Source organism: Biomphalaria glabrata, chromosome 5 (genome assembly GCF_947242115.1).
Source record: "Biomphalaria glabrata chromosome 5, xgBioGlab47.1, whole genome shotgun sequence".
In the NCBI taxonomy this organism is placed as follows: Eukaryota; Metazoa; Mollusca; class Gastropoda; family Planorbidae; genus Biomphalaria; species Biomphalaria glabrata.
Window position 1 is genome coordinate 41,869,717 of NC_074715.1, and position 11,797 is coordinate 41,881,513.

The following is an 11,797-nucleotide window of genomic DNA, read 5'->3' on the forward strand; positions in this document are numbered from 1 at the left end:
ATGCGTGTGTGTGTGTGTGTGTGTGTGTACACACGTAAATAATTATATGTATACGGTGAAACATAAATATTAAAATATTTTTGATGACAATTTTTCTCATTTTCATGAGAGTAATAAACTGAACAAGATGATTGAAGAAAAATAATAGTAGAATTTTTATTTAACAATAAAGGATACATATAAATATTTTTTTGTTGTCTCCATACTGGTAAAAGATGTGGGTTTGTTTTTTTTACAATACGTTCATTCATTAAAAAGCAATAAAAAAAAAATCTGAAAATATACAACTAGAAAATAAAAAACAAAATTGGTCAAAAATATTTTTAAAATTGATTACGACATGGAAAATTTAATATTACTCGAGTTCAAATAATTGTTTAATAAATAAATTAACTTCTCTATAACAGCTCTATGAATATAACAAAAATAAAAGCATTCTTTACTTTTTAATATAGAAAATATTACTAAACTACTAGTTAACATATACATTATACTTTTTTTTAAATCATTAAAATGATTATTATTTGGTTAGATTGTTCTCATATGTAAGAATGGCAAAGACAAGTAACCTTAAATAAAGTTACAAATGTAACTGTAGTTTGGTTATAAGCTGATTTGGTTACAAATGTAACTGTTGTTTGGTTATAAGCTGATTTGGTTACAAATGTAACTGTTGTTTGGTTATAAGCTGATTTGGTTACAAATGTAACTGTAGTTTGGTTATAAGCTGATTTGGTTACAAATGTAACTGTAGTTTGGTTATAAGCTGAGTTGGTTACAAATGTAACTGTAGTTTGGTTATAAGCTGAGTTGGTTACAATTCTTCTCAAAGATGATATCAACAGACATTATTTCAGTTTATCCTTCTATTATTTATGTCTCTTATGACTCAATACAATTATTTAAAAAAAAAATTAAAAAAAAAGGAAATAGAATAAAAGCAGTTATTAGTTTAACTATTTGTAAACTATCACAAAATTAAATTCTATTAAATCCAATTTATTCTCAGATACATGGATATAGGTGGTAGACCTAAAATGAGTCTTGAATGCAAAGATAGATCTTTCAAATTGGATTTTTCATTGGTTACTGCCATGACTAGTAAAACTCATGCGAATAATAATATGTAAGAACTGGGGAAGTGGTAAAGTCAACCTTGACTAGGGTAGCACCACAGACCTATATATGATGTACATAAATATATAGGTCTATGGGTAGCAGTTTCAGATTTTGTTTTCTTTTGTATAATTATATTTCTCTTTTAAATGGGAAAAATTGTTTTTGCATTGAAATATAAAACATTTCAAATTCATCAATTAAGAAATCTGCCACTATAAATAATGCAAGTATATACTACGTTCATGTTCAAATGAATCAACATCATCTTTTTTATTTTTAAACTTTTCAGTTTCATATTCTCTTTTTAAAGCAATGTATCTGTGAACAAATTTTGAGCCCAAAGCATTAACAAAGTCTGCATCTTTCTCCAAAGAATCTAATGCCTCGGGAAGTGAATGCTGTACTTCTTCTTCTGCACTCATCTAGGTCATAAACAAAATAAAAAAGGCTTTGAATGATAAATGAATAAATAAATGATAAATAAATTAAATGTAAAATTTCCAGCAAGAATTTAAAGTTCTGTGATTAGGTGATGTTAAGTTCACTTAATGGCGCGGGAGGATCTAAGTCTAAGTAAGTAAGTTCACTTGTCTCCCTAAAATAGCAGGTCATTACTGTGGGCATACACAATGACAAATGTTTTGTAACAAACTGAATGTATTCATTGGAGCAGGGTGGATGTAGAATAATTGTATTATACAATTAACAAGATAAGTGTTGATGAGGAAAGACAAATTAGGAACTTCATCTGTTACATAAACACAAGCAGTGTTGCATTGATGTGTTAGTGTGCAAATTTTCATAAATACCAATATGTTACATTAGACACAGTTACCCTGCTTTAGTTGCAGGGTGACTTTGGTTTGTCTCATAGAAATGGCATGAAAGTTTAAGTATGAGCTATGGCAGAAATGATGCCACCCAAAGGTTTTCCCTCTCCATATAGTTAATTTGTCAAATGAACAGCAGGTGCTCAATACAGTTTGCATCAGCAGTTTCACAGGTTCCACTAGGATGTAGCATTGTGTGCTGCAAGCTGACTAAAGGTGGCTGGCTCCTGATTTTCCTCAGAGTTGACTCTTAAAGGCCAAGAGCTGGACTGGTTGTAAAAGGCTATTTAAGAAGCATTACATTGGATGCATTCCAAAGTGGAGTGCTTGAATTCATACAACTTCTGACACTAACAGCCTCATTTAACCAGAGGAGAAAATAATTCTCTTAACAACCTAACATTGTCATTGGCATAAGGTAAATACATTGTCTAGATATGTTCTTTATCTGAATCTTTATCAGAATTTGACCTTAAGACTTTTGTTTAACAGCCAAGTCTATGACCAGCAGTCACCTTTCCTTATTTACAATTTTAAAAAACATCAACATAGAAGTCCATGTCAATAGGACATCAAGTTTTTGTGTTACCTCAAGTGGTAGCAGCATTTTATTTGAGATTCCTGCCATGCCAGCAGTAAGTAGTCCACCCAGAGCAATGTAAGGATTACAGGCTGATGTTGGAAGAGAGTCTCTTATACATGTACCTTTAGTTGTAGAGCCAATATGTAGTCTGGCTGTACTGGAAGGAGAATACATTTTAAATGACATTGCTTTTTAGCATCACACTGCCCAAGAATAAATACCCGAGCAAATTATGTAAGTAAAGGTTACTCTATTTTTAAGCATTTTCCTTTTATCTTATCTTATCTTATATAGAATAGATGTTACTTTAAAAAAAGAAAATAATTACATCCTAGGCATGCAATATAAACATTTAACCCATTATGTCTCCTATTTAGTTAGAATTCAGTGAGTATAATGTGTCTGTAATAAAAGATTAAAAAATAAAAAGAGCAATGAACAAGTTTTTTAAAACATCCTCAAAGTGTAACATAAAATTAATATCTAATAATTACTCTTGCAGGTCAGCTAGACAAAAGGTTACAAGTCCTAAATGTAAAAAATTACTTTAGATTTTCATTGCATGTCCATGAAGCTGATATTTCAGTATCTTCAGTACCAAAGGAATAACAATTTATTGTTGGCCTGCATAAGGCAGTGAGTGCTGAATGGTAGTTGAGAAGTCCTGCTGCCCATTGTTGGCCAACTTCTGATAACTTTCCAATACTGTCATCAGTGTTTGAATTTGTTAAAATGTTGCTGTAAATATGCAAAGGTACAAGATGTGACCTTCTTAAAAGTAAAAGTTTTATTTGTAGATGAAAAATTGTATTTATGAATTACATGAAACAAACCACAGCAGAAAGTTCCTAAAGCTAAAATTTCATTTTTTAAAAATATAGTTCAATAAGTAAAGAAAAAAGTAAAGTATCCCTTTCAGACCTTGCGACCTATAGGGCAGATGATGTAAACATCATCTGCTTCTATGCCTAATGATTAAGGAGGTTGTCATGTGACCAGCACAATGAACAACCATTTTTACTTTCTCGAACTACTGTCAGGTACCTATTAGATTAGAGTAGATTCAGGGAACTCTAAAAATCCAGAAATTCAAAGTCTCAACCTTTACTGAGATTCAAATCCAAGACACTTTGGTTCAGAGGTCTAGTGCTTTAGGCTTTATCAATATGCCATCAGTATAGTTAAGATAAATTTGGTTATTTCAACCAGATTTTTCCAATTTTCTTAAACTCTAAAAAAAACTCTGAATAAAAATATTTTTAATAACATAACGCTTGATGACCGTGTTGTGGCAAACTTAGTGCTGTCATTGGTGTTATTATTCACACTGATTTCATGTGATGCAAAAAAATAATTTTTTATTTGAGTTATAAATAAAATGATAAGGTTTTTGTGTGATTAAATAAAAAAATTGTGTACTGAATCACCAAATGCCTCATCTCTTTTCATTAAAACAAGCTGCTATGATAGACATAGGAAGGATGTTAGATGATCTACCATGTAATGTCAAGTGAAAATTTTAAACCATATTTAAATATATTACCTTTCATGTTCATTAGACAAAGTCATAATGAAATGAAAACGGTTCTTTGTAAAACCTGGTAATGGTTTTGTCATGTATGTGATGTCATATCCTGAACTGACACACACAGACCTCAATATGTTTCTAAGGCGATGTAAGCTGTCAGCGGCCTCAATTCCTTTCTGAGTTTCAATTGTAATCTAGGAATTTTCAAATTAGACAATGTATTAGTAAAATTACAACTTTTAATCTAGAAAATACAAAATGTTTCAGTATTTGCATTTAATTTGACCCATACAATGGGCATCATAATATCATAATGATCATATGCATCCAACTTGACCACAAAAAGTTTTCAATGTTTAAAACAATTCACAGATTTTAACATTTTTGATACTTTATAGTTGTTTCACTATCCATTGTCATTGATAAGAGTTAATAAAAGGTTACATATACAATAACAAAATCATTTGCATGACTGATATGTGCATGATACTAAGGAATTTAGTTAATATTATAAAATAACTAGTCATCTTTATTCGAATAGCTTTTGAAACAAGGGGGCTAACAGTCAAATTGGTCTGAACTGTCTAAAATACTTCATTGACTTGCCTGCAGTTTACCAGCTTCAGTCCCTCTACCAACAGAAATCACGGGGATACCACTTTCAGACAGTGTTGTTAACAATTTATTTAATAGTGTATCCAAATTTTCCTACAAAAAAAAAGAGATAGATGTAATGGTAATTTTTTTCAAAGCATTCATAATCAATATATAGTCATTTATTGATACTATAATTTTATTAGAGACCTGAGCTAAGAAGTGCTGGTTGACAAATGTCGCAACAAACTCTAAATTATCATAATAAGATTGCCTAAGAGTGCAATGATAATGCTTTAGAAGTTTGAAGTTGCGCTATGCATAAAAACAACAACATTTTGAATAATTTTTGGTTCATTCTTTTCCCAATTTGAGAATGTTCAGAACACATTGATGCTCCAGACATGAGATCACAAAGCAGTAACATTGTTTACACCTTCATTTGGTAGTGATACAGTTAACAAATAAAAATTATATGATTCTAAGATGTTTCACTATGGTCACTAAAGATGTCCTTCAATTTAATAACCCTATCCCAGCCAATCAGTTTGTAGATTTTATTATCTCAAGCAGTTTAGACTATTTATCAATAATGTTGATGCATTGCTATTCCTAATTAAGGTTGATAGACTATTTCTGAAAACAGTAGCAGATAGGAAGGACTGAATAGACCAAGATATTTTGTGTAATTACTTGTCTAATAAGTTATCAATAAGTAAGACTAGTATTATTAAGACCTATCTTCTTTAAACATGAAGAAAGAAGCAAAATAATAAATTAATGTATGCAAAAACAGATCAAAGAAATGGTTTAACTCTAATTATTTAACATACAAAAAAGTATTGCTAGCTTTGTTTTATATACATTTAAGGAGACAGGAAGCAATGTTCCTTTCTTGAAAATGCTGAATTCCAATTCAAAAGCCATAGAAATGTCTAAACCTAATTTTCTTAAGTTTTGTAGTTGATTCAGAGCCATTTCACGAGACATTGAGATTTCTCTTTCCCCAGTGAAGCTTTGATAATCACAAATCAGTTGGCCAACCTATAGAAGACAATATAGAGAATAACACTTAACATTATATTTAAATTATTATTTATAAAATTTAAAAGATGATGAAAGAATGTGCATTTACAGTAATAACGAAAAGACATCTATATTCATTCATATAGTGTTAAAATAATAGCTGAATCAAACTTTTTTGTCCCTTTGTCAGCTAATCCATGAGGACAAATCTTCATTTAGCAGATTCAGGTTGGCTCTTTAAATCATATAGAAGCTATTGTATAAGACCAAAAACTCATTTATGAAAAAAAAAAGAGTTCACCTTTTTGTCTCCATAAGAAAGATATGATAGAGGTCTAAGTGTTGAAATGTCAGGAATTAAAGTTCCACTAGCCCATCCTTCCTGACTGTATTCAACCAAAACCATTGGAATATCACATTGGACTCCAGAGAAGAGAGAAGCTTTGCAAAAAAAAGCAACAAATATACATATTGTTTCATGCATTACAGATGTAGAAATAATTAGATTCTGTTACAATAATATTTATAGTTTCTAAACATTATCATTTTGTTATATTTAGATTCAACTTTGTCCATCTTTTCATTACCTGGAATTTTTTATTTCGGTATTTTTAGGGCACCCCTGAAACCACTTAACTTTAATGGGTACCTTACAATAGTTGAGGAAAAGTAAAGGCTATTGGTCGTTGTGCTGGCCACATGACACCTTAGTTAATTGTGGGCCAAAGAAGCAGATAACCTTTACAACTTCTGCCCTATAGATAGCAAGGTCTGAAAGGGGAAATTTACCTTTCCTTGGGGGTGAAGGATGTTACAGAGTAACCTCTAGAGTGGGACAGTTGAGCTGTTTGAGACAGTGAAGCTAGTGTGAGACGGTGGAACTTATGTGAGATAGTGAAGCTAATGTGGGACAGTGGAGCTAGATTGGGACAGTTGACTAACAGTGGAGCAGAGGTGCTTATGGATATGAAATGTGACATCTTTACACTGGATACAAATAATTTTGTTTCTGATTGAATTGAATTACTTTATATCTTGATTTTATATTTTGACAGGCTTAATGTTTTTCCCTACTGAATTTAATTAAATATTTCAATTTAGTATTACAAAATACGTTAATATTAAGCACTATTGTGTGACTATACAATTAAATATATGTGGAAACATGTTTGCGTTTCTAGACATGTGAGGCACACATCTCTTACCTTGAGCTATTCCAAGACCATTTTTCACAAAACCTTTAAGACTTGATTTGAAAATGAAACGCCCTCTGGCAACGCCATGCATGTCTGGGGCCGTGACCAGAACCAGATCAAACTCATCTAGCTCGTGCCTGACCTGGGTGAACCCGCTCACAGTGGCAGCCATTGCTGACGTCTGACTGACGTGGGAGAATGACCTGTCTAGTGTTTATGGATAAATGGCGTCAGCGATGTACAGCATTCACTGAAATGATGATTTAAAAGTAGATCCTGACATTTTACAAAAAAAAACGCAAATCATTTTAAAATGTGTGGACGGAATGAATTTCACTGAAGCTGGAGTCACGACCTTTAAATCAGACCCATTATAATAAGGGGATAATAACTTCTAGTTGACCGAGGACTCGAGGAGCGATGCATTTATGTTGCCTTTTTTTTTCTTTCTCTTTACTTTTTTTTTGACATTCAGAAGAAACTCGTGAAGGCAGTAGGCAGATCAAAGTCAGCGCCACACTCTCGTTTCCTTGCAGACGTTGACGTGCATCACATTTCAAAACAAAATCCCCCCCCCCTCAGATTATTTTGTTTTGGCCCGTGGAGTGTGGCATTATAGCTGCGCCGTTTATATTACAAGCAATGCTGTCTTTAAAATGATATATTTTTATGAAGTTAAAATGGTTTGCATATTCAATTTTAGAACTAAAAGGATTCGTTTTTAGAAAACAAAGATTAGGTGTTGTGTCTATATCTTGCAAGCTACAATATGATGTGAAATCGATTATTATAAGCTTTTCTAGTTTTGAAACCTAAACGAGGCATACGAACGGACTGACAAACCACACAAAACAACAGTAGCTTTCATCCTTTAGGGAGCAGATAAAAAGAGTGAAAAACGGAGTTTACGTTATTAAATAATATAGTGGCATATGTGCTCTGGACTATTTCACATGATACTTACTATAGTTTAGTTTAAAAGATCGGTATCTTCACAGGTTTGTGTAGTTTCTAAAACCAGAAACGTGTTCTTGCCTTGCATTAATTGTGTGCATTCATCATCGCCTTGCATAGAAATAAAAAGTATTTTAAAAGCTCCCCTTTCAGACCATGCGATCTATAGGGCAGATGATGTGAAGGTCATCTGTTTCTGTGGCCTACGGTTAACGAGGGTGTCATGTGGCCATCACAACGACCAACCGCCTTTATTTTTCCCCAACTTATGTTTAACCTGGGTGGACTCAGAGGTGCCCAAAGATTCAGAAATAAAATATCCCAATCTTCACCAGGATTCGAACCGGGAGCCCCGGTTAGGAAGCCAAGCGCTTTACTCCTCATCCACCGCGCCTCCTAAAGATTATTATAAATTACTTATCTTTTACAAAGAACAATAATAATAATAATAATAATCTTTATTATCCATGACGAAATTTGTGTAACAATGTGTGCACCAGCTGTCCATAACAGAATTTCAGAGAAAAAGAGAAAAACACAAAACAATTAGACTAAAATTCTCATTTTAATAATGGTTTCGGGCGTCCATTCAGAACCACAATTTATTAGGCCCTACATCGTAGACAATATCTCATGCGGGGTAGAGAGGAAAGGCAGAGGGGTGATACCTTTGACCTCCGAACTCAGAAACATAGTCACGACAGTCCGAAGCGTATACTTTTACTGGCCTAGTTGGAAAAGCTTGTGATATTTATTTGTGCACAACGTAGTGCGCCTTTGAGCGCTAATGACCAGCTTGAGATGTGAGTGCACAACGAAGGCCTACTCTGTGTACGAGCTAATGACCAGCTTGAGGATCCTTTAAACTTTTTAAGATTGCCATAGAGCACAAGGTCTGAAAGGGGAACTTTACTTTATTTTTTTTTTTACTATCTACATTAGCATTGTGATCTGTGTAAAGTGAAATCAAGCCATTGGAAAGACATACACTTTACATTAACAAAAGTAAGACGCTTTTGTCTAGATGTTTTGTTCTAACCCAAAGCAAGTCAGGTCATTTACAATTCTATAGCCTCAGCATTAGATTGGCCTATCACATTCCTGTAGACTGTAAATGGAGCCCCAAAACCATGAGAATATTCATACGATTAGATTGTATTGATCCAGCGGCGGGAATCTTGGTGTAATTACAGCCTCTGAATTGTATCTTCTGCCAGTGCGTAGGCACCAGACATCGTTCTTTCACAGATGTAGCAAGCAAGCCAACCCCTTTCCACCACCCCCACCAACGAAAAAAAAAATCTTAATTCCAATTATTCAACGTCGCCTTAGCATTGATTCTTACTGTTAACATCGGATATTATGCCATCTCTATGGTTCGCTTTCATGTTTAAGCGTACATTCTCTTGGTAAGGTGCGAAGACAGATGCGGCATACAAGGATCATTACGTATTATAGGAATAAACTTGGAAACAACGAACACAATTAGAAAACATGTTGAAACAAAACATTTCTGTATCAAATAGACTCCCACAAATGCTGACGTGCTTTCATTGCATTTAAAGTGGGAAACATGTAAGGAAGAAAACATGTAGATTCTAAAGCCGTTACTTTTCTTTTTCTATATCGTACATTGATGTATATTGTGTACACACACAAAAACAACAACAATCATTTAATGTTTTAAATTATAAACTTAAAACTGGTAGAACTATAGTTTTTCTCTTTTTTTTTTCCCATAAATTTTCTGTACTAATAGATACAGCTTTAATAATTCAATCACTATGATGTTAAAAAAAAAACTGATTAAAATCTATTTTAGTTAAGTTGCTTCCCGTTTGAAGTTAAAGAAATATTTATGTTTTTATTTTTTATATAAGAGTTCCTTTGACGTCTACACTAAGCGGCCTACACATCACCAGTGGGCTCTAATCAAGTGTAGCTTTCAAACGTTGGTGAAGTAAGGCTAAAGCAATCATTGAACGGCACTTTCAGAGCCCTGGATAGACGGTCTCATCCAATAGGCTCTCTAGAAAAGACAACCTAGCCGTTTGTTTTGTACTGCTCTCCCTTTCTATTATCGTTTGTTCTGTGTCTCATCTATATATCCCTATAATTCTCTTCATGGCTCAAGGGTTTGGACATCAAGAAGTAAAGGACTACAAGTCGGACTAGAGTTACCCCACGGAAAAAAGGGGAGAACAAATAGTATTCACCCGTCACTAAATAGCAGGGCCGGACTTAACCATTATGACCAATAAGTGATGGAAAGATCCCTCTTTTATTTATTTCTACCCCGCGTATCTTTAGCGGCGAAAAAAAAAGGGGAGGGGGAACAAGTAATCTACTCTGCGTCACTAAATAGCAGGGCCGGACTCATCCGTTGTGGGCCCCATGCGAAATGGATTTCGTGGGGCCAAGCTTGGGTAGGGATTATGATGATAAGTGAAAATTAACAGTTTGTATGAGAAAATAAATTCGTCTTTGCATTTTATTTATTCTTTACTACGTACAGAATTACTTTACGAGCCTTGCGTGTAGCGAAGTCATACAGTTTATAAAAAAAAATCTATTTCCTACATAGTTCACGCTCAATACCAAATGTTTAAATCTATCTACGAGAATTGTTGACCTCAAGAAATTCTTCATTAGTTTGAGGCGCGAGAGGCTTCTTTCACCAGATTCCACAATTACGGGTATTGCATAATGCCGTTTTTTTTTTTATCACGCGTAGGATTGGCGTTTTCCATATTGAATGACACCCCAAAATGGCAATTTTTGTCAATATATTTAAGGAGATTTTTATGAGTTTTCAAAATTGTAAATCAGGCGGCCGCGTGGAATCTGTTATAAGTGGTTTAATTCAAGAATCTACACCTAGATTTAGCGCGGTCGCATAGATTGCAGTGGCCTACAAAATAGCGGCGTACGCTACGCCATGGGTCGACTAGTGTGTTAATAATTTAACTTATACGAAGTCACATTGAAAAGACGCAATGGTCTTCACAATCAACAAGCCTGAAAGACAGAGTACAAATTTGGAAGAAGACAGAGTACGTTGTAGAACAAGACAGAGTACACAGTAAGTAGAAGACGAGTACACTCCAAGAACAAGACAGAGTACACTCCAAGAACAAGACAGAGTACACAGTAAGTAGAAGACGAGTACACTCCAAGCACAAGACAGAGTACACAGTAAGTAGAAGACGAGTACACTCCAAGAACAAGACAGAGTACAGTGTAGAACAAGACAGAGTACGTTAAGAATAAGAAGTAGTACATCATAAGACGTCAAGTTTAAGTGGAGATGTGTTAAAAACAACCGAAAAGGGCTCGCAAAGACCTTCCTTCAGGGACCAGTACCAGGAAAAAGAAGAGGCAGAGAAAGCGATGGGACGACAACATTAAAGATTGGAAAGAGATTCTATTTAAGACAAAAGACAGGAATGAAGAAAGATGGTCAACAAATGTTCAACAGACTAAGGGATATGTGAAGGAGTGAAGTCACGCTCTCTTTAAAAAACAAAACAAAAACAGTGCAATTGTAACCCACGAATGTGAGGCTGTGACCTATATCAGCCTATAATGTATTGCTGTATAGAGCCACTAATAACGATCTAGAATTAGTCAAGTGTACAATAGTTTGATAAAGTAAGGAGACAAGTGAATAGAACAAGATGGGATAGTAGGACACTTTAAGTAGAGCTCTATACCTACAGGCCAACACTCTAGATAAAGTAGAAAACGTTTGACTTACGTATAAATCAGCTGTTACATCAGTTTGAAAAGAGATCTTGATTTAGTGTGATACTTACGCTTTACCCAGTTCAACTGTACACTTTTATTGAGCCAATGTTGCCCTCCAAACTTTGCACACAACACAGTTATGATGTGCTGAAAAAAAAAAGTGGGCGGGTCTCTGTGTACGCCGGCCGTGTAGCGAGGAAAAAAACATAGGGGGGCTCGA

The 11,797-nt window shown here is 34.2% G+C and overlaps 1 protein-coding gene across 3 annotated transcripts; it reads right to left on the reverse strand.

The window, feature by feature from the left end:
* Window positions 1-131: 131 nt before the first annotated feature.
* LOC106063563 (lengsin-like) lies at window positions 132-11,728 on the reverse strand. 3 transcript variants are annotated; one of them, XM_056029801.1, is made up of 10 exons: window positions 11,588-11,703; window positions 7,841-7,941; window positions 6,886-7,126; window positions 5,982-6,121; window positions 5,519-5,698; window positions 4,667-4,768; window positions 4,076-4,254; window positions 3,079-3,270; window positions 2,539-2,689; window positions 132-1,541 (listed from the first exon to the last, which is right to left on the reverse strand). In XM_056029801.1, exons 3-10 carry the CDS (start codon window positions 7,046-7,048, stop codon window positions 1,332-1,334), a joined length of 1,317 nt encoding a protein of 438 aa, XP_055885776.1. In that variant the 5' UTR covers window positions 7,049-7,126; window positions 7,841-7,941; window positions 11,588-11,703; the 3' UTR covers window positions 132-1,331. The 3 variants fall into 3 exon arrangements, with proteins under 3 accessions (XP_055885776.1, XP_055885775.1, XP_055885777.1); XM_056029800.1 differs by lacking the exon at window positions 7,841-7,941 and having other exon boundaries at window positions 11,588-11,728; XM_056029802.1 differs by lacking the exon at window positions 7,841-7,941 and having other exon boundaries at window positions 11,646-11,725.
* Between the last annotated feature and the right edge of the window lie 69 nt (window positions 11,729-11,797).

Coding starts and splice junctions, on each gene's coding strand:
- LOC106063563 (XM_056029800.1), bottom strand. CDS start 7,048: ATGGCTGCCACTGTGAGCGGGTTCACCCAGGTCAGGCACGAGCTAGAT. Junction 3,271..4,075: donor TTGTCTAATGAACATGAAAG/GTAATATATTTA, acceptor GCATATTTACAG/CAACATTTTAACAAATTCAA. Junction 1,542..2,538: donor AAATGCTGCTACCACTTGAG/GTAACACAAAAA, acceptor TTTATGACCTAG/ATGAGTGCAGAAGAAGAAGT.